This window comes from Onychostruthus taczanowskii, unplaced genomic scaffold (assembly GCF_017590055.1).
Source record: "Onychostruthus taczanowskii isolate IOZ18803 unplaced genomic scaffold, ASM1759005v1 scaffold133, whole genome shotgun sequence".
Classification (NCBI taxonomy): domain Eukaryota; kingdom Metazoa; phylum Chordata; class Aves; order Passeriformes; family Passeridae; genus Onychostruthus; species Onychostruthus taczanowskii.
The window spans coordinates 298,533-321,268 of NW_024498496.1; the positions used below are offsets into that span (position 1 = coordinate 298,533).

At 36.6% G+C, this 22,736-nt stretch overlaps 1 protein-coding gene across 9 annotated transcripts in view; it reads left to right on the plus strand.

The window, feature by feature from the left end:
- Nucleotides 1–1,275: 1,275 nt before the first annotated feature.
- Nucleotides 1,276–22,736, plus strand: part of RIC1 (RIC1 homolog, RAB6A GEF complex partner 1) — a 46,067-nt gene continuing 24,606 nt past the window's right edge. For 8 of the 9 annotated variants that reach the window (XM_041396960.1, XM_041396963.1, XM_041396965.1 and 5 more), the window contains exons 1-3: nt 1,276–1,420; nt 11,111–11,218; nt 14,885–14,961. In XM_041396960.1, coding sequence (XP_041252894.1) covers nt 1,280–1,420; nt 11,111–11,218; nt 14,885–14,961 — 326 coding nt within the window. In that variant the 5' untranslated portion in view covers nt 1,276–1,279. Of the gene's footprint in view, nt 1,421–11,110; nt 11,219–14,884; nt 14,962–19,890; nt 19,965–22,736 lie in introns of those variants that run through there. The other variant, XM_041396968.1, reaches the window with a different exon arrangement.

The following is a 22,736-nucleotide window of genomic DNA, read 5'->3' on the forward strand; positions in this document are numbered from 1 at the left end:
CTGGGCAATGACAGAAACAAGATTAGCAAACAGGTCTTGGGTAAAAATAACAGTGTGGATCCTCAGTCCAACAAATCTATTGGGAGAAAAGCTTGTGGTAGCACCTGTCAGAAGCCTGATGCCGAATGCAAGATGCAGCACACTCACTGCGTGACTAACTGTGCCCTGCACTCATCCTTGTCCCCACCTTAGTGGCAATGTTCACACCGGACACTCAAAAGGCTTTCTCACATGGACTTCATCACAGAACCACAGAATGGCCTGGATCAGAAGGAACTTCAAGGGTCATCTAGTTCCAAGCTCCCTGCCATGGGCAGGTGCACGTTCCACTAGGTCAGGTTGCTCAGAGCCCCATCCAAACTCCAGGGACGGGGCAGCCACAGCTTCGCGGGGCAACCTGCGCCAGGGCCTCATCGCCCTCACAGCAAATAACTTCGTCCTCAGACCTACTCCAAACCGACTCTCTGCAAGTTTGAACTCACTCCTCCTCATCCTGCCGCCCCGGCTCTGGTTCTGTCCCCCCGCCGCTCCTCTCCCATCCGCGCCCCCATCCCACACTCACGCAGCCCCCCAACCCCGAGCCCAGCCGCGCCTTTTCCGCCGGACCAGTGACGCGGCCGCTCTATGACGTCACTTCCGCCCGCTCGGGTCCTCTCTCCCCGCGCCGCCACCTCCCCTCGGGGCCTCGGACAACGGAGGGGAGGGGGAGGAGGGAGAGGAGGAGGGGAGAAGAAGGAGCAGAAAGAAGAGAAAGAGGAAAAGGAAAAGAAAGAGAACGAGAAGACGGAGGGGGAGGATCCGAAGAAGGAGGAGGAGCGGAAGAAGGAGGAAGAGGAAGAGGAGCGGAAGCGGAAGGGGGAGGAGATGGCGGCGGGGGCCTGGGCGACGGCGACGACACCGATCCGGAGCGCGGGCGGGCGAGACACCCGCGGGAGGGCAGAGCCACCGCTGCCGCCGCCGCAGCGACCCGGCGCCTGCTCGCAGCAGTGACTGCCCGGCCGCGTCCCCCTCGCCGCTGCCTCCCGCAGGCCAGCCCGCATCCGCCCCCGCTCCCCGTTGCTGCGGCTCTGTCTCGTCCCTGCACCGGCGGCTGTCCCGGCGCCGGGGAGGTCTCAGTCCCCCGTCCCCAGTGGTGCTGAACCCAAGGGTCCCGTCGGTGTGCCGGTGATTATGCGTGGTTTGTCGCGGACGCTGTATCTCTCCTTCCGCTGATGCCCCCGCTCTTCCCCCGCCTAGGCTAGAGCAGGCTGAGCGCCAGCTCCTCTGGAAGTCTTCAGCCATGTATTTCCTCAGCGGCTGGCCCAAGAGGCTCTTGTGTCCTCTGGAGTCTCTGGAGCGACCGCTTCACATCCAGACGGATCCCCAGAGAGCTTTCTTCGCAGTTTTGTTCCCATCTCAGCTAAGCATCTGGTACTGCAGAGTGAGTATCCATCGTTTTATAAGCTCTCGGACGCTGCTTTTCCAGCTGAAAAGACCTGTCGTCTGCTAATTTTTTTTTCTTCCAGAAACGGTTGTAAAATTTGATGCCAACTTTACAGGATATTCCAATGTTTGTGAAACTGAGCAGTTATCCATGATGTTTAGTGATAGCAGTATAGTCTTAAGAGAATATGCAACCCCAATCTGCTTACAGTTAACACCGGTTTTTCCTAAAAAATGAGACTTCTAAGCAACTTCTTTTGAGACTGTACGTTCTGCTTGTGCTTAGCATAAGTAGTATTTGTAGCAGTGTAGGGTTTTTTGCATGTATGTTTCATGTCTTTCACCTTTGTATTTTATGTAAATGAACATATGAATATAGAAGATATTAAACATGGAACAAATGCTATCACTACCCAGAATGTAGTAACACAGAAGTTCACAAAGTTTTCTTTTTATGGAAAGCTTAAAAGTTTTGTGGCTCTAAAAGAAGACTTGTCATGGATTTTGCATGGAGGGTGCTGGTTTAGCTATATCTAGTTTGAAAATGTGTGAATAATTGACATTAAGCACCTTGTTTTTAATTCACATTGTATTAGTCTGGTAGCAAAAATGCTGTTTGTCAGTTTGATTTGATGCAGTCAATGAAAACTTGATACTTTAAATTTTGATGCTGGATCCTTTTAAATACTGCCCAGATTAGACCCTAAATCTGTCTATAAATATCTCTAGATCCAGGTGGTTTATAAAGTTCATCTGAGATTACCAGCAAAAATCAGCAATCCAGTTTTAGAAAGCTGATACTGAAAGATGTTAAATGCCAGTCATAGCCTTAAAATCTTGTTTTAAGTTACGCAGCAATTTCATCACATTATATTTTATTGTGCTCAGTAAGGCTGTTGACTAGTTCCTGGCTGGAGTGCTCATGCTGTGTTTTGAACCTAGACAGGTATCCAGCTAGCACATAATCAGCCCAGTAGCTTGGCTGTGTGAACATCATCATCTGGCCTCTGTTTTCTTCAGTTTTTGGCACATAGTGTATATAAAGTGTACACTTAGTTTTTGCCAGTTGTTGAACCTGTAGTTGTAGTCTGTCAGCACAGCAGAACTGATCTTTTTCTTGGAAAGACATAGAAAACAACAGGCTCATGAAATGCTTCACAAGATGTGCCCTGTTGTCTAGAATGTAGTTTACTTTATGGTCTGTTTTCAAGGACGAGGTTCATTAGCTTGCGTGCTTAGACTTGTTTTGTAATGTTAAACATTGTATGACTGGCTGCAGACAGCACTAGAAGAATTCACTTGATGAAGAAGAGTTGACTAAACTTACAGGTCATTAATATTTTTTAAATAGATTTTGTTTCCTTTTGCAATGGGTGCTTTTGAAGAAGCTGCCAACTTTGCCAGGCCTGACTGCTGACTGATCATAAACTGAAAAACTTGTTAGAGTCTCATGGTCTCTGTGGACAGCTGGCTGTTATCAAAAACCTGGAAGAAAAAAGGATTTGGTCAAGGTCATTTTAGAAGAGAATTTCTTGCATTATTTTTAGCCTGGGGTCCTGAATGTGGTTTATTTTTTTTTTCCCCAGGCTTTTCTTTTTTCAACTTCTTGTTTGTTTTTGAAGGTGAAGCTTAAAATCATATGTTTGAACTTTAATAAAATAAAATTACTGCATTATAGAAAATGTTTTCATTGGTCAGAACTACAGTCTTTGGAACGAGGATAAATTCTGTCAGGTTGCGCTAACTTGATTTCTTGTTGCAGAAAAGCCTTCAGGCTGGTGTTCTTGTTAAGACTTGTTACTATCTCAGCTATGTATCAGAGGTTTCACATAAGAATGAGGTGCTGAGACTGGGAAAGTTCTGTTCTGAAATTTTCAGAAACAGAGCTCTTTGAAATGCTTCCAGGTGTGTGAGTTTACATTCAGTATTTGTATTTTTAAGGTGACATAGTAATGTTTAAAACTCCTTTTCACCTGCTGTGCACTAAGAACGAGTGGATCTAAGGAAGGTTCATCCCAAAGTGTGGATTATTTCCTGTTTTGGAATCAATATAGGTATTAAGACTCAAAACAGGGTAACTGGTGTTGAGAAAAAACAGATGGAGTGCTGCTAGTGTTTTTGAACCAAAAAGTTCTTGACTTTTTACATGTTAGGAGAGATTGGATTGTGGATAGGGAAGACCTCTCAGATGAATGATTTTTGGTCATGCACCAGTATTGATGAAAGGTTGTTGAGCACAGCCCCCAGATATGTTGACGTTTATTTATAATTATATACATGTGCTACTCTACTAGTATATACAATATCAAGTATCCACAACGTTGTCTAAGTTTTTTCATCTGTTTAGAAAGGAGCTACACTGGTCACCTAGTCCAACTGCCTGACCAATTCTGGGCAACCAGAAGTTAAATCAGGTTATTAAGAACATTATTAAAATGCTCTTTTACACTAGTAGACTCTGGGCATCAACCACGTCTCTTGGATGCCTGTTCCAGAGTTTTAAAAGGAAAAAGAAAGAATGACGTAATACCAAAATGAACACATTTTAAAATTTTTACTTTATTTTATTTTTTAGAGATACAAAAAATCCTTTCTTTCTCCCCATTGGATTCTGTTAAATACACCCCAGTGTGGAGACCTCTGCTCCAAGCATTTTCCTTAAGTCAGCCGTTTTAGGTCTACGTACTGAAGATAATTCCTTGACACTTAAGAGCCAGTGTACTTATTTTCATCGAAAGCTTGTCAAACATTTTCATTCAGGTAGTTTAAGTACTTGGGTATTTAAAGTGAGAAACATCAGTGAATTATAGAACCTTTCTGAAATGCTACAATGAGATAATTCCTGTTTAATAGATTGATTTGGGAACTGAAGATGAGATTTCACAAGGCAGCTATGCAATCCTGTGTGTCATCTTTCCTGCTTGCACCTCTATTTTAATGGAGTGTACGATGGACTAGTGATGTCTTTTTACAGGACTGTTAAGCTTAATGAACAAATAGAAGCCTGTTTATTCAGTTGATGAAAGAATGAAAGGAACATTATAGCTGGCCCTTTGAATGTGTTACTCCTTAGTTGTGGCTTTAATTTTAAATCGGTTTAGTTATCTCTTGAATTCTGAAATTCAGACTACAACGCATAGAACTCTAGGTATTAAGAGACAAGGTAATGTAGCTAAGGAAGAAGGTGTCATAGATGAGTGGAGTTCTCTGCCTAACCCTTGACAAATGTGTTGTATGCAGCAGGAATAGTCTGGTGATGTAGTTGTACATATAAATATCGTTCAGCATTTCCTTTATTTAGTATTAACAAACTTCTGACAATGACAGGACTAAGTACTGGCCTTGAATGTTTAATGAAAACTCCCGTAGGTTGTTGCAACTATCTGCTATGACTGTCAGTCAAAACCAGTTTTGTGAGCCCTTTCGAGCTAAGCTTGTCCCATCTGCTTATTCAGAGCAGAATTCTTGATTATCTGTATGCTTCTCCACTTATGATTTACATTTACTCTTGTTTTTCTTCTTTTTTTTTATTTTTTTCTAATGATCTGATATTGAGTCTGAACACCTAAATGAACTAAAGTAAGCTTTTGAGAAAGCATGCATGTCAGAATCCTAAATTGTCAAATAGTTGGTATTTATTTTAAGTGCTGTGTAAGCACTTGATATTCAGACAGCTCTCACAGCTCTCTCGTATGTGCTCTTCAGTCTCTAGCTCTTGTCGTGTTAGAGTTGAAGTCAATGTGTGCTTTAAATCTAAGCATACAATAGCATAAATCAGGGGACTGGGCTTCTATTGGGAAAGTGATCACTGTAACCTGGAATTTTGCCACACTGTAAAAGGAATTACTTGTGACACAGTGCATAGAGTTCATAAGATATATGAATAAATAATTAAAATTGTCTGCAGTTGTTTCTGTAGTATTTTTTAACTTATGATGGCTGTAAAAAAGTAATGTTTTCACTATACATTCAAGATTGCGTTTTCATCTCAGAACTGTAAGCAGAATAATTTATAGAATTATTGTGTGTGGCTTTTTCTTAATAGAATTGGATGCAACCTCTGGAGGCTTTTTATCTAGAATTTAATTGCAGAATGGGACAACAGATGTCTTGATATAAGTTGTTATGTTGGCTGTGTATTGTGAACAATATGATGGAGATAGCATCAGTGCAAGTTAGGATATCCTACCGCTTCTGCTGTGTTTTCTTCCTTATTAACCCCCAAAATGCTGATCTCTTATTTAGACACTTGTCTGAGAAGGCCATTTCTTTTTATTTGTCAGCAACAGTAACAGTTGTGCTGTTGTTTCTATGAAAAAGATGCACTTGTTATTGCACAATGAAAAAAATGTTACATTGATGAATTTATCTAATGAAATCCAAAATTGTCATGTGGTTATTTAGTAGGATCTACAGGCTTTCAGTGTCTTCTGTGTTATAAAATTGATGACCCCTGAAAACGGTGTCATAATTACATGCATGATGGGAAAACGCATTCTCAGTTATGACTTTTCAGTGTCAGTTGCATGTATGAGAAAACCAAAGATGTATAGAATATGCCTTGCTTTTTGGCAGCATTTGCAAGCAGGAGGTTAACTGAAAACTTTCATTTGAGAGCGGTAGCGGTTGACAATTCTGCACTTTGTTTTTCTGAATTATTTCACAATAGCCCTGAAATACAGGATTGGAAGCTGTGTCTGGTCTGCTCTGTTGGGTGGATCTTCTGTTGATTTTAAGCTTTCCAAACACTTTCAAAATTAAATTAAAGTAGTTACAGTTTTATAATTAACATTGCTTTCAGAAATTAGTTTGTCACCATCTTGTATCTCTGTTACTGACAAAATGGCCTTTTGTGGTCTATACAAATTTTTCCGTTCCTTATCTGCACATGCTTGCTTTTCTCTATGTAACCTTTCTGTTTTATTAGTTTGTAATTTTACAAAGCTTAAGCATTTAAAGTGAAGCACAGACCATATAGTGACAAAGTTCACAGTGTCACCAGACTTCTGTTTTGTTGCTTTCTCCCAGCCTTATCTTTGTCAGTTAGACCATAAGCTCATCTGAGCAGCATTTTTGATTTTTGTCTCATGCCTACAGCCTAATGAAGTGTTAAAGCATTTGACATATAAAACTAAACAGAACATTGGTGTTTGTCAAAGAAATGGCTTCTTTATCCTCAGTGAGATGGATTTTTGATGTCTAGAGTAATATCTGGTCAGGGGATGAGAATATGAGGTTTTAACAATTATCCACCGTCATGCAGGTTCTTGGATTGAAGTACATTAAGAAACTCAAACCCATACATAAGACTATGTTGCATATGTGCTGTCAGGTCGTGTTTGCTTTTCAAACTTAGTAGTTTTCTGCTGTATTTGCTGACCTAGTTATAAAATCAACAATATGCACAGTCACAGTCATGAACCTGCAGTCAAACCAGAGAATCTGGTTTAAGGAAACTATTTTTTTCATTATTTTATATTCTGTCAAATGATTGTACCTCTTTCCAGTTGGTTAATGTGTCATTTTCTGTGACAGTGTAAACATCTCAATTAGGACACTTGCTTGTGGAAGGACTGTTGTTCAACTCTGTTCAAGGCTACGTGTCCTCTTTAAATAGGGCCTTTACAAAGCAACAGTCACATTTTAGTAAAGGGTTTAAATGTCAGTTTGATTTGCATTTTCATCAAATGTAGTAGAATGCTTGTGTTAAGATAAATGAGTTGGTAATTTCCTATATCTAAGATTGCGGAGAGAGTTTGCTGCAGGGTTTGTATATCTTAATAGATTTTTAAAATAAAAACTACATTATACAAGGCTAAGTGTTCTGACATGGATCATGGTGCTAACACTTGGTAAGTGAGCAAATTACTGTATTAGGTCAGGTAGAATTAAGTTAAACAGTAACAGTTAGGGATTATTTCATCATGGGTTTGGCTGTGGTGTTTTATGCTGTAGTTTATTTAATTGTTTGCATAGGTATTTTGTCCAGATGTTGATACAGAGCTCATATTTCATAGCAGAAAGTCCAGAGGGATTCTGAATATACAACTGAAGCAGCTGTGGGCTTTTTGGTAGTTTGAATTTAGGTGGCTTTGTTGATGGAGCTGTATAGCTACCTTACTGTTTTACAAATAGTGCAATTCATTTCTGATAATGCAAACCAGATTTCCTTTCATGTTATAATCTCACACCAGTAAAAAAGAGCCACGTTAATGCTAGAAAGACATTGTTGTGAAGCATAAAAACTTCTTAGTAAGAACTGTGGAACATGTTCTTGTCAAAAGATAGTCTAGGTAGCTGACTGATGGAAGAAGATAAGGTTTAGCTGTGAGAACAAGAAGTTCTGTTTATTTTCAGTACTGTTAATTAGTCCCCTGGAGAGTTTGTTTACATCTTAGTAATAGTAGTGCTATATTATTTTTAAGTTTACATTTATTACTTTTCTTTTTATCATTTTTCTTATCCTGTAAGCATCCACTGCCACAGTTCCTTTTGTGACTGAGTGGCAGCTTCTGTTTTGTCTTAACCTTACATTCCTCCTGGGAGACAAAAGTACCATATCAAAATGCTAGATTTTCTTTGCAGCAGATTAAAAATGCTAGATATGCTTCTTATCTATTTTGTGAAGCTTTTTAAAATGCTAAATTGCAGTTAAGACTTTCTTACTCATTTCTTTTGTCCTTAACAACTGAAGGTGTTTACTTCTTCCTCTAAACCATTTTTTTACTTATTTTTAAGCAACTCTTTATTTGTTAGGTCCTTTCCATGTTTCTGGAATCCAGTTTCTCCCAAAGCTATGGCTCTATCATTAATATTTCAACAAGTGGATTTTAAGCATTTTAAAGAAGAAGGATTAATATATTGGTTTATTTGAGACAGTGGGCATAATTCATTAGTTGAGCTTAACTACATTTCTTCATAATGTTAGTAGCTGCATGCAGAAGTGTGAAGAGTAAAAGACTTGGAATTTTAATGAAACTTACATGGAGATATGGGATTTTTTTAACAGAAAAAAAAGTAAAGATGTAGGAAAAATTCTAATTAATGGAATCTAAACATCTTCTGTTTCTATACAGGATATGAATTGAACATATAAAACTAACAAGAGGAGAGTATCCAACTAACTAGCCTTCCCCCCACACCTTCTTTTTTGTGTTTTTTGGTGGGGTTTTTTGTTTTGTTTTGGTGTCTGGTTTTGGTTTTTTGTTTGCTTTGGTTTTGGTTTTATTTGTTAAAATGTATGTTGTGTGGGTTGCTGTGCTTGGGTAAAGTAGTTAGGTTGATATATATTCCTGTTTACAGAAATATTCCTGTGCCATTACACGGTTTGAGTCACTTTAGATAAAATAAATTACTTCAGATGTAAAATTACTATTTCTCATGCATAAGCAGAGCCGGATCTTGAGCTCTCCTTCTGTCTTTGTTAGTCCAGACCATTCACACATCTGTGGAAAGCTTTTAAACAGGGGGGTAAATTTGTATGTTAGGGTTTTCCTTATGTCTGAATTTGTGCTTTTGAGTTCTGGAATATGTGGAAATTAATAGTATCAGTGTAATATTTCCTCATTTGACCTCCACCTAGGTAGCCTTTGTGACCTATTTAATTTGAAGTGGGTCTGCTTTCTAAAAAGAAGCTACTTAAACTACAGAAAGGTAACAGTTTGAGTGCAAGCAATAATTTTTAACTACTTTACTTCTCATCTGTGAGTTGCAAAGCCTAAAAATATATTTGTATAAATTTTGTAGCTGATGTGTATGCTGAATGTTCTTCCAGCTTGGAAGATGTACTAGCAGCTTTCTTGTGAATCAATGTCACAAGAATTCTACACTATAAATAATGTAATTATATTCTGTAAGAGTAGTAATATAGAAAGAAAATTGTGTATTACTGAGTTTCTAATTTTGCCAGCGGCTAAAATGATTCAGGCATGGAAGTGCTTTAGGAATGATCTCCAGGTTTGCAGTAATGATGTAGATTACCAAGACCTGCTTTTTCTCAGTATATCTAAGGCAGTTAGGGTGGTTCTAAGCCAATCAGTGAAAGCCTGTGTAGTTCATTGGGAACAATCAACTAGAATTGCTAGTAAGAATAATTAATTATCCATTTAGTGTTAGATAATTTAATGCAAAAGAAGCCACACAAATTGAAAAAGCTGGTACAAATAGTTCTTCAGGTAAAGATTAGTGTGCTTGTTATACTTCATAAGTGTTTATTTTTGATAATTCAGTTCTGTGTGGGTGTGAAATTTAAAGAATAATGCTGTTAGCAGCACATCGAGTCATACTGGGAATTTACCAAGGCTAAGGCTGCCCATGTGATACTAATTCAGCTTGTTGTTCACGTGCATGAGGACAACATTTCATTGCTTTGGTTTTTTATACTCTTTAAAATTAATAGTCATACTTTAAAATTAGCTTGTTTGCAACTCTACTTTTTTTCTGAAAGGATGTGATTCCAAATAGTATGGAATTCTAAATAGGATTGCCAAATTCTGGAGTGATGGACACTCACAAGATTTGTGTGTAGAATTAATGTTTTTATATTTATTGGACTGCTTCTTCTGGTCCATCAAATAAGCAAAGAACAGTGCTAAACCTCTGTCACCTGTGGTTGTAGTGGGGAGCTTTGCCTAGTGGTATAGTGGTTAATTTCAGTAAAATGAGTTACTCTGTACCCTCTTGGTTCCCTTTCAGTGTGTTTTTTCTGGTACAATATTCAATGCTCCTAATCTGAATGACAACTGAAATTGATAAAGTTAGGACAGCAAATGGTATGAAGATGAGGGGTAACTTCTTTGACAAAACAAAAAGTATGTCCTGGTTAATTTAACTTCCACTCCTAGTTTTGGAGGATAATGGAATGAGAAATACCCATCTAAGCTGACAACTATTACTGATTCAAAAGCAAGAAATAGAAACAGTTGTGTAATATATTTAAGGAGAATGAACATTTCTAAGCACTAGAGCAAGGAAGGGTAACTTTGCATTAGGTTTTTGTGTTGCAGCTCTCGACTGCATTCGTGAAAGGGAATGAAGGCTTCGTGCCTGTGGTAGCTTTGTCTGGGCTTCATCACCCCAAAGCTTTTTTTCCCTTCCCAGACGGAAAGGTGCTAATGGGACCACCTCATTACTTGCAAAATCCTTCCAGCTAACTGTAGACGTGGATTGTCAGCCAGTTCTGACAACCTGTTCTAGAAAACAAATTTCCTGATTATCATTGTCTTTAATGAAACGGCCTTCCTATTTAGTAGAAATGAAGCAAATTGTCTGTACCAAATATTCTATAAAATATTCCATCCTAATTTGTTTGACAGTCCTTGTCATTATAGGAGCCTGTTTGAGGTGTGTCTGTTCATCTTAAGCATCTGTCTCCCTTTATCTAAAGTGAAACTATTTCTGTATTCTGTAATGACTCCTTACTGTGCAATTAAGTGTTTTATTCAAATGTCCTGGGTTTGAAACAGTGAGATTAGGAATGACAGTGTGGCAACTGTTCTCCATGAATTTTCTTTAAAAGCACCGTTTTCTAAGGGATCGTCAAATACATATTAATTTTTTAACCTCCTTCAAGAGAAGCATGTTGTAGCTGTTAAGGACACATAGCTCTTTACACAGGTATAGCACGACATATAAAACATTCCATTCCTTCTAGATATGAGATGTAATTATTTATTTTTTTTTCCTCCAGCCAAGTGTATTAATTGTAAGCTACAAGGAACTTTCAAAAGCAGCTTCTCAGTTTGGACCTTATAAACAAGCAGAATGGCGGCCTGACAGCACAATGATAGCTGTTTCGGTAAGTAGAATTTTTCCTTCTTACTCTGGTTAAACTATTGCAAACAGAATTTTTGTTATCAGTTTCTGTGCTTATAGAAACTTGCAGATCATAAATACATTTGACTGATACTTGTCTTCTGAAAATATATAATGGTACCAGGGACTTTTTAGATGATAGAAGCTTTCTTTTTTAGTATTCATTAATTTTTCCCTGTGAGATTGAACTACGGTTCTTTGTCTTAAAACTATGGTTAGATGTATTGGCAGGGAGTGATACAACATCTCATTACTTTAGTAATCTGGTAACAAATAATACAATAGTGTAAAGTTATGTGAATGAAAGAAATAGTTGTGGACTTAGGTAACATAATCGTGTTTGACTTGATAAATAGGGTTTAAAGGTGAGTCTTAAGAGATGAAACTGTGGCCTTATTACTGGCTTTTGGTGGTTAAAAGTATTGCAAGTCACTGAGAGCACAGAAACAAGGGCAGTGATAAGTGATACATGAACTGTTCTGTTTTAGAGATGAGATCTTGTCTCACATGGAAATAAAGTCTTGTTTCATAGCTGGTGTTGTGTTGACAGCACTTTGGACTATTTCAGCAGCAGTATTTAAAGTCTGAGGTACCAGCTGAACACAAGAAAGATGGGAGTCCAGTTTGTGAGACTTGCAATATGGGATAATCCTCTTGGTGTCTTTGGGTCAGGTCTTAACATAAGGACCAGGTCTTAAGTTAGGTATTGTTGTCTTAGTGGAAAACACCCGATGATTTATGGAGTAGGTCTTGTCTCTAGCAATATCATGATAGTCATAAATCAGCTAAGCTTTCCATGGTCCGGTTTTCTTTTGCATAATGCAAGTAAGTAGTTAGTCTAAAATATTAAAATTGCCTAGAAGTATCTGATGAAATCAGTGAGGTTAAGTATTTCTGTTAGTGCCAGATTATATTCTCGGTGAGTACTAATACTTATCAATAAAGTCAGAAAAATTTCTGTAATTTTTGATATGGATCAAAAAGAATTCTTCAGTTTCATATTGCAGCACGTATGTCCAAACACATTTTCATTATACCTTTATGTAGTTGTTCAGAGGAAATTTTAATTTTTTATATTTAATTACTTTGCATATTGTGGGAGGTTTTTTTTCTGAGATGTTGTGATCCATTTGCTCAAGAGACCTTGTGGTTTAGCTGATAGTCAGATTAGCTTTAGTTTCTGCCACTTCAGTCTGAACTTAAAAGTTTTTCTGCCACTAAACGTACAGTGCTCTTTTTGGCAGATTGTGTCAGAATGGAAATGTCCATAAAGTCTCAGTTTGTAAGCTAAAGTTCTGTGAATTAAAATTGAAAATGGTCATCACTTATAAAATAATGAGTGTAATAAGATTTGTAATATTCTTCATGTTTCTTAGGAAACATATTTCATCCCTGGGTGTACGTATACAAATGATACAGTCAAGCATGTTTGTTATGGTGGTTTTAATATAAGTTGTTTTGCAGTATACTTTAAAAAAATAGTTTAATTTGGAACAGTTATTGAGTCCTACTGAAAGACCATATTTACAGTATTGCTGGTTTTGTTGTAGTGACACAGGGGAGACAGTTTTTGGAGAAGAGCGTGTTTCTGCAGATGTGTGATACTCTCAGCCCCAAGGAGGTTCTGTCCAAGTGAATCGTTTTCTCTTTTTTCTTAACTAACACATTCAAATGAAGAAGCAATGACAAAGCAAGTTTTTAATGAAAATTCCATTAATTTTGAGCTGAATTAGCATCACTTAATTACTGACGTCCTGTGCAACAGCTAAAAATTTCAGTTTGAAAGCTGACTTAAGTGGTATTTCTCACCTGTTACTACCTGTGTTCATGAATACTTGGTTGTAGTAATTTTCTGTAATAAAACTTTGTTTTTAAGAAGGTGAACATAAGGCTTAATTTGCACTTACTAGTGAAGTGGTACGTTCCTTTTTTTTCCCCCTTTTTTTTTAATGACGTCATGGGGAGTGTAGTCTGAATTTTATGTTCACCATACCAGTGATATACCATGTTTTTTGTTTATGACAGCCCAAGTATTCAAAGTGTCTTTATGAAAAGAAATGACTTTGCAGCATATGCTTTGAGGTAAATATTATTGGTACTGCAGGCAGACTTCGGGCCAGCATATCAGGCTCTATAATATACCCTGAGTAACTGTAAAGGTATGCAGTTAAACAAACTTAGGTAGTTTCCACAGTGATCAGGGAATGGATGACAGGTTACTTATTTAGTAATTTTCACTCAGACATTTTTAAAGCAATGAAACCTCTGTAAATGAGTATGATCGATTTGCCAGAAGTCTGTGCTTGAATGCTTCTGCATTTCAACCCCCTCCTCATGGAATTTGAGGTTCTATTTAGAAATGAACCTGCAACAATAGCAACTTTGTGCTTTGAATAGTGTTCAGTAAGGTCCTTTGTACCTTAATATCAGTATAAAGATACTTCACAGTATTGTTTTACTCTTCTTTCCAGGATAAGGTAACTTAGGGGTTAAATATTTAATGATGTAATGGAAAGAACCTGTAAAGATGTTAGAAATGAACACGTTTCTTTACCACATAATACCTGAACATGATATTACAGAAAAGCTTCAATTTATTGTCCCCCTGTCTCAAGCTCACCATTATGGTTCAGATTTTATTTTTGCTTGAAAAAGATACTTGCTTTGAATGAGAATAATAGTGTTTCTTGGAATTCGAAACCAAAACACAAATTTTCTGAAGCGAAATGTTTGACTGAGGAAAGCCGTGGCATCTGTGAAATGATACACTAAGCTAACAGTGTTGCTTTATTCAAAGGAAAGGAAACCAATCTTGCAAAGCAATGTGGAAACATTAATTTCAGTGCTTTTTGTCTCCAGTGCTTTGGATACATGCCCAGCCCATATTAAAATAATTTGATGGAAATGCTATTTAACCAAAATGCGTTTACCAATTTGCCTGGAAAATAAATTCATGCTGTAAAAAGATAGCACTTCTTTGAACACATAACATTATTGGTCATCTACTTGTTTCATGCTTATGCCAGCAGCTTCTAGGTATGACTGGAACACCATGTAATTGATTTGTATTTGTTCCCTGTATATAGTATGAAGTCATTCTTCCAGAATGACAGAACATGGCTTGGGATTGAATTATTACAGGTATTGTGGTAGCTAAAGATAAGTGATGTGAGGATTTTCGGAAACTACCTGGATGTCCAACACTGAGAGTCAGTGCCTAAACTCTTTGCATTCAGTAGTGTCTGTATATGTTCAAACACCTGGAGAGTTTATTCAGGTACTTCCCACCTTCTACTTTGTTTTCTACGTTAATTCATCCAGTTGATAGGAATTATGCGCCCAGGTTTTAAATATCTGAAATAGTTGTCAGGTTTTATAGGTTTGTATGAGTTAGAGGAAAATTTCTGATGGACTGGTGCATAAACAGGACTGTTTTTCCATTTTTCGATCTGGTGCCTAATCTATTCACTTGACTTTAAGGGTGGGTATGGATTTTACCTGGAATTAATATAAATGCACAGTATTTTAAATGTCTGAATGAACGTATATTTGAGTTCAATATATGAGACATGCATAAAAATCACATGAGACCGACAGATTTTACTCACACTGAGACTAGATATGTATCTTATCAGTATTTCTCTTTCAGACTGCAAATGGATACATCTTATTTTTTGAAATCCCATCAGCAAGAGACAAGTATCTTTATGAGCCAATATATCCCAAGTAAGTATTTTAAACTTCGCATCCTCACAGTGTGAAAAAATATGACTAGACAACTTCTAAGCAGTTTTTATGACAAAAGATACTTCCTTACAGAGTATGTTTTAACACTTGATGAGTATATGAACCATCATTCATATGATTTAGAGTCAGTGTGGAGAAGTTGAGTTCAAGTAGATTGCTGTGTGCTGGTGTGATTCCTTAGGTCCTTCTTACAAGCTCTCAAAATCCTTAATAGCAGGTAAAGTCTAATTTTATAATTTGAGATAGTTTGTTGTGTTTATGATCTGTGACAAGATTTAATGATGCCTTTTGAATAGCTCAGTTGAAAAAAATAACGTCGTAGAAACTATTAAGGTACAATTCAAAAATAGATCCTGTCTCTGATGTTTTCATTACTTAGAGATATTTGTTAAAGAAATGGGGAATAAAATCCCAGTATTTTTGAAAGCAAATGGATACTTTTTAGTAAGAATATACAAGTATTTCTGGTGCAATGTGTTATGTTGTCAGTTTCATCTTATTTTCCTTATTGTGAATGACAGAATACATCTTACGTGTTTAAAATGTGACTGTGTTTTGGATGTATTTGTGGTTGACGTAGTTGATTTTGGATTTTACAAAACTGTGAAATGCCTAGGTAAGATTAAAATTTTGAGGAGTAGATGTGTACGTGTCTGTGTGTTTTGACAGGCAGAATCTGTAGTCATGGGTTGGTTTGAATTTGTCCATGCACGCAATAGCACACTCTCGATTTCTAATTGGCTAGAAACTTTTTCTTTTTTTTTAATATATCCCTCTATATATCTTCATCATTATGATAATACTAGTCAGTTTGGGGTTTTTTTTTACATTCATAAAAAGAGTTAAAGTTGAATCATGGATCTCTCCATGTAGTCATCTCTTAGAAGTATTGGATAACCTAAGATGTCATGTAAGAGGAAGATATTTTGACTTCTTTTTCTTTTCAGTGTAATTCTTAAATCATGAACATTAAAAGAAAATAGAGGGGGTTTTCAAAAATATTTAAATAATCTGTCTTCTTTCACAAATATGTGTAGGAAGAAATGACTTAGCAGGTAGTAAATTATTTAAAAGTGAATTTTCCTTTATTAACCAGAAAATGTTTTGTGTTTTATGTTTATAATCCATCTTTTGACCTCTGAAATAGCCCTCAAAGCTCTGGAATTAACTGGAATTTATTGTTGCAATTTAATTCTCTTTTTTCCATAAACTTCAGACTAATGTATACAAGTTATATTACTTGTCTTTTTGGAGACCTGAATAGCAGTTTTCAAACTGACTCTTCACATCTGGCTTACTGTCATCAGGGGAAGAGGTAGACAGCCTGCTGCTGCAACTTGTCCAAATAAAGTTATAGTATAGCCTCCGTACATTACATAATGCAGAAAACTAAGCAGTAGTTTATTGTGAGTTTTCCTTGTTCTTTTTGGAAAGTTGGGGGCTGTTTTAATTGGCAAAATTTGAAAACTTACAGAAATATATATAAAACACACAGTAAAAGTTGAAAAAGAAGCTTAGGAAAGTTTGCTTAGAATATCACTTGTAGTGAGTCTTGAAAATACGTATTAAGCCATCAGTGACTAGCGAGACTAACTTTTATAAACTTATATAAAACTTTTATAAAACCTGTGTAATTGATATGAATTGTTTACCTGAAAATGCATGTTTTAGTTGTTAGTTGTGTGTTCAACAATCAGGGTTTTAAAATGCATTTGTATAGCCCAAAAACTAAAATGCAAATTCTGTAGATGAGTAGGACAAGGTGTTTGTCCCTAGTGTGTTTATAATAGGTTGCTAACAGTCTCCTTAGACTAATGTGTGTGCTTACCTTTAAGAAGATGAATGATCTCACTGAATTTACTGGGATTACTGGCCTGTCTATACTTAGCCCTCAATTTTGAAAACCTAAATAAAATTACTACTGTTCTGATTATATGAGAGCAAAAGAAGGACACAGGCATTTGTGGGTAAATTGTGCTTTCTGTGATTAATGTCAAATAATTCTTTAAGTTATTAAAATGGAATTAACTTTTTTTGCAGGTGCAGATACAGTGCACTGCCTGTAGGCAGTCTTACTAATTTACATTGCAGAGCAAATACTTGGCAGGGGGTTTATCAAACAAAAAACCTCCAATCTAAAATGAACAAACAGACAAATGAGACCAAAAGCTAGAGCTGAAACTTTTGTCTTTCTTTTGGCATATGTTCATTTTCCAAAGGCATTATTTCATTGAAATGCTTGGATTTCACTTCTGCTGGGCTGAACAATACCAAATCAGTTTTCTTCACTTGGAAACCATTACAGATCAGTGAAAGGCCTTGTATGTGACTTGCCTCATGCTTGAAAGGGGACATCTTACTGTTTTCTCCCCCTGTAACAGTGTGTTCTTGGCTCCTTCCTCTGTGTTGGCAGCAGTGATTATGCAGCTGTGCCTTAAGTAAAGTCGGGTTGTTGACCTGATGGGGAAACTAAACCTGCCTATCTCCCTTTTTTAACCCTCCTTGTGCCCTTCCCTGGATTCTAGCAGCTTAGTTTGCAATTTGGCATTTAATAAAAGGGTGACATTAGAAAATGGTGACTTTGAAGTAGCACTGAGTAACTACAGTGAGAAGTTGAAAAACATGAAGTGGCTGTTCAGTGATACTTGTATAAACCTCATGATTCATGGTAAAGCAATTGCTTGGAACATTTTTACAGTCAATGGAGATATTAATTAGGACTCTTCCAGCTCTGTTTTGTGTGATTATTTACGTATGCTAGGCAAAGTGAGAGAGAGGGTGATGACTTTTGCAAAAAGTATGAGGGTGTCCTTGCATTAGTGAAGTGACAGACAGTTATTGGAAACAAGTCAGCAAAAACTGAGATGAATGTTCAGTCATGTTCTGCTTCTTAAAATTATTACAAATTCTTAATGTTTATAAGTGCCTATATAAACTAACTTGTTGTAAGCAGAATGAACCCTCTTTACTAGCCTTTCTTTAAATAATAGTGGCCAGTTCTGGCAGAAATACAGAATTTCAATGTCATTACTACAGTGAGAAAGGGAAACCCTCTTAATACAAATTCTTCTTGAGCAGAATTCTTAAGCCATGCATGTCAATATGGTAAGGTGGTCGTGCACTGGGAGCACACACCAGTAACATCCTCAGCTGCGCCAAAATACTGGTCTAGTGCAAAATTTCCTAGTTTAGTCAGTATCCTGAAGTTGAAATTGCAGGTAGGTTTGTTAACATGAAGGTGAAAATATTGAGAATGGTTGTGTTTAGATCTTTTTGTCAGCTTAGCTCTTGTTTAAACAAAATGTCGATATTTTACCATAAATGAAAGAAAAAGTGGGTAGTCAGAAAAGCAGTTACTAGGTATATTATAGATAATTTCTTGACCTCGGTAGGTTTTTTGCAGTCTTCAAGATTGGGACACTGGTAACTGAAATAACTTCATGTGGTATTGGTACTTTTTTAATAACTGCTTTAAAATTTGCTTGATTTAGCTTCGATTTGAAGAAAAGGATCAAATGAGTTTCTGAAAGTCAAAATCACTCATCAGTTGTATGTATGGGAGAGGGATGTTTGTGGAGAAAATGTCCTTCCAATTTACAGTTACTTTCATACAGAATTGTTACTATATGTAGCTGTTGAGCAAGGTAGACCAAAAGAGCTTGCCTGTATCTGGTTTTTTAACAGAACTATTCTAGCATACAGCTGTTGTGTAAACTGTAATTGCACTTATGAAAATTTTTTATTGGTCCAACTTAAGCAAAAATGCTTGAATGTGGAAAGCTGTATGAAAAGTGACAGAAACACTTGTGCAGTTTATAACTCAGTATGCATTGTAGTATATCCAGTTGCAGCATGATTTATTTTCAGGGCCAAGCCTCTCTTTTTTTCTCAATCTAATCAGCACACATTTAGTAAAAGAGCTAAAGAGTGAATTGAGGCTAAGATGCCATCCTGTTTGAATGCCAGAGTCTTTGCTTTTCCTTATCTTTCAGTATTAGGAAATACGGAGACTTTGGAAAGTAAGGTTGAGTGAACTTCCTTTACACCCTGCTATTGCTTGTTTTAAACCAGACAGAATCAAAGCCTAGGAAAATTTATTTCCTCTTTAAAAATGCTCATTTCACATTATTGTCTTCTTTTCTTATCAACCAGTTGTAATGGTCTTTATGTTCTGAAATCTGGTGTTTTAATGGAAGTACTAGAATCCAAAATTAACATTTGTGTCTGGAGCCCACAAATATTTTGAAGCTTGTTGTATTAGTAACTGAGGACATTTTGAAATTTAGAATATGATAAATACTTTAAGGAGGTTTAGTGGGAAATACTTCTTAAACACTATTTTATACCTTTAGAGATTTAATTTATATAAAATCTACTCATGAAGGTATGGTAAGAGTTAGTCAACTTGTTCAGTATTACGCATATTATATGTAAAAACCTGTTACTAGACTTATATGATAAAACAAGTGCTCATGCCATAAGTACAACATAGGAATATTTATATATAAAAAAGGAAACCTTTCATTTTTATTGCTGGAATATATTTGTAGTTTTTTTGTCATTTTGTATATTTAGGAATGTAGTTTTTCTGTCGAAGAAAATGTTTCTGGCACTATTGATATTTGGCTAGGAATTGCCAGTCTGTTCTTGGAGTGAACTGTCATTCATGCTTAACGAAAACTTACAGTATCCTGCTTAATTTGTGAGACTAAAAACAGGGGGAAGAAAGCTGTAATTGTATGGTGTTTAGTTTTTTAAAATTGAGCCAGAGTAGCCTGCAGTTTCATTCCAGCTCTTCGATGCTTTGCTCCAGTTCAGAGCAGATTTGGAAGAGAATCAGTATTGGCCATTAGCCCACATTTTGGGATATTTTCCTACAGTGAGCACAAGTACAAAGTCCCGCTTCAATTAGTTCAGTCTGGTTTCACCACCCAATTCCTCAAGTAACTGCAAGACAAAAGATGAAAAATAATGTATGCCAGGTAAGATTGTAGCATGTTAAAATAAAATTTATCTCTGCCTGTGATTGCTGAAGGAAAGTGACAGTGCATAGAAGCAAATTTGCAGCTTTGCAAGCTGTGGCTAGGTACAGTGGTAACTTTTTGAGGAATTTCCAAATGATTTTGTATAGCTATTGTTATGTTTGACAGTAAAGAGGTGACTAGCACTATCAGGATAGGGGCTTCTCTGTACTGGTCTGTTTGTTGTTTCTTTTTAGAGGTTTGCCAAGGAGAGTAACTGAAGTTTTTTTGCTTGACAAGCATGTGTGACTTAGTGCTGAGGATGTTTTTGCCTTTCAAAAAAGACAAAATCTAAAAACTTTCATTAATTAAATATGGTAATTGGAGAGTCTTTTGAGTCAGGTTTCTTCGTATCCTCAAGAGGAGCCTGCATTTGGGGAGTGATAAAAAGGTTGTGTAAATTTAGAATGAGACCTCACTGGTGTAAATTATTAAGTCTCTGAAACTGCTTTGAAAATTAGTTGTTATCTAACCAGTATGAATTTGTGAAAAAACTAGTTCACATGATGGTTTTCAAAGCTGTATTGTTGCTTATATACCTGGTTATTCTATTCATGTCTTAGTCTTTCTGGCATTTTTAAAAGTTATCTCCCTTTCTGTAGCCTAATGGTTTATAGGTGCCATAAATTACCTCATCAGTGGACATTTTCTTCGTGATTCAGTGACTGGAGATTAGTATGTACAAAAGGTTTTGAAATTCAAACTCTGCAAGGGTAATCAATGAAGTGTACATTTAATTAACTTACTAAGTAATTTTTGCTCAGCATTAAGCTTCTGCTGAACTTTACTATTGTGGTTTTCCCTGTAGGATTTTAATGTTGTTTGGAAAATGTATTTTTAAAACTAGATTAGCTGAAGAACTTTTATTAACCATTATGGCACTTGCAAACTCTTGATGGTGAACCTCTTTAAGGAGAACACAGGCTGGATATCAGGAAGAAGTTTTTTTACTTCTTCCTGATATCCAGAAAGAGTGGTAAAGTACTGAAATGGTCTACCCAGGGAGGTGGTGGAGTCACCATCCCTGGATGTGTTGAAAAAAAGACTGGCTGTGGCACTCAGTGCCATTGTTTAGTTGAGGTGTCAGGGCATGGGTTGGACTCGATACTGAAGGTCTCTTCCAACCCAGTGATTCAGTTGTCAAGAAATCTTTGCAACTGAAATAATAATATAGTTAACCATTTAGCTTTTTTATACGGATAGTTGATTAATATGCTAGCTAGCTGTTTCTTTTCTCAAACTGCAGAAATGTGCTACTACCTACTTGTGTAGAAAACCCTGTACTAAGAGATACTTTTCTAAGCACTTATTCTTTATAGTTTTTACCATAAACTCACTTTAATTTTGTTGGTGCAGCTATTGTCAATCTGTATGAATACATCTCTGCATCCAGTCAGATGTATTTAATCCTCAGCTGGTGGCTGCCTGTAGTGTGTGTTGGAGAGATGCAGGTTTAGGAGTGAAAAGATGCTAGATGCATGAAAACCAAATCTCACGTGTGATGATACAGGTTTTTTGAATCAGATACAAAAAAATAAAGTCCTCAGCTTTTCAGTGTGAACATTAACTGAAGTGTTCACATGAACCATTATAAAATGGTTAGTAAACATTGTGTAATTGTGCTAATGCAACGATAATGGCTGTTGTCAGGTTTTTTCCTTCTTGCCTTGTTGGTGATGTAAATTGTTTTAGAAACACTGCCCTGGTTTTGTCATATAAATATTGCCATTAATAGCTGAAGCATCATAATTTTTAATCTTCTTCTTGTCCCTTCCCTCCTACTTCAAGTACTACTGAAGAAGTCATTTTCTCAGGAATAGCTAAGAAGATCATAGCCCAAAAGTAGTATAAAATATTTTACCTTGTTTGTAGCAAACAATTGTTCTAGAAACAATTTTTAATTGTCTGCAGTCTTTCTTATTTTTTCAATGAAATGTCTCCATTATTTCCCATTACTTGCATGGTTTAGCTAGTGAGAATGGATGCTACTGCCTTGTTTGTTTGGTTGGTTTTTTAAGTAATACATTGTTTGCCAAAAGTCACAGTATTTTTTTGAAGTACTGTATTTTTTGACTCTGAGAGCATTTCTGAATTTTTCTAAACTATTATCCAACAATAACTGCCAACTGTATTACAGTGATTATCCCAAATAGTACAGTGGAAACTTAAGTATGAATTTAATGCCAATTCTGTCTCCCAACTAGAATTATCCATTACTAAGTAGAAAACAGTGGACATTGTTTTTAAATACTTAGAGCAGACTTAAATATAATATGTGTTGTATAGCTTAATTGCAATAATAAAGAAATCCTTAAGTACATTATTTCAGATTCTGCTATAATTAACTTCTTAAGTATTTCTTAGATGCTTTTGGTAGCAGTGACAAATTCTTCCATGTTGTATGACTTAACTGCTGTGCAATTAGTGGAGGCCATAAATGTAGTACTGTGCACCTAGAAAAATTAGGTGGCTGGTGTCCTGTTTCGTCCCTGAACTTCCCACTATTTCAGATAACAAACTTAAAGGAAATTCTTCCTACCAGTTGAAGAGTCTGTCTGACTCGGCTTTTGCATGGTGCTGCCTCGTTCTTGAATTTAGGATGCTTTTAAGTTCAGTGTGATGGGGCTTTTAAAAACAGCATCCCTAATCTTTCCATGTTTCAGGTTTTCTTGGGTTGCAGATTTTCCTCAGTTCTGAGTTTTAAGAGATTTATTCACAGGCTTAGTTACATTA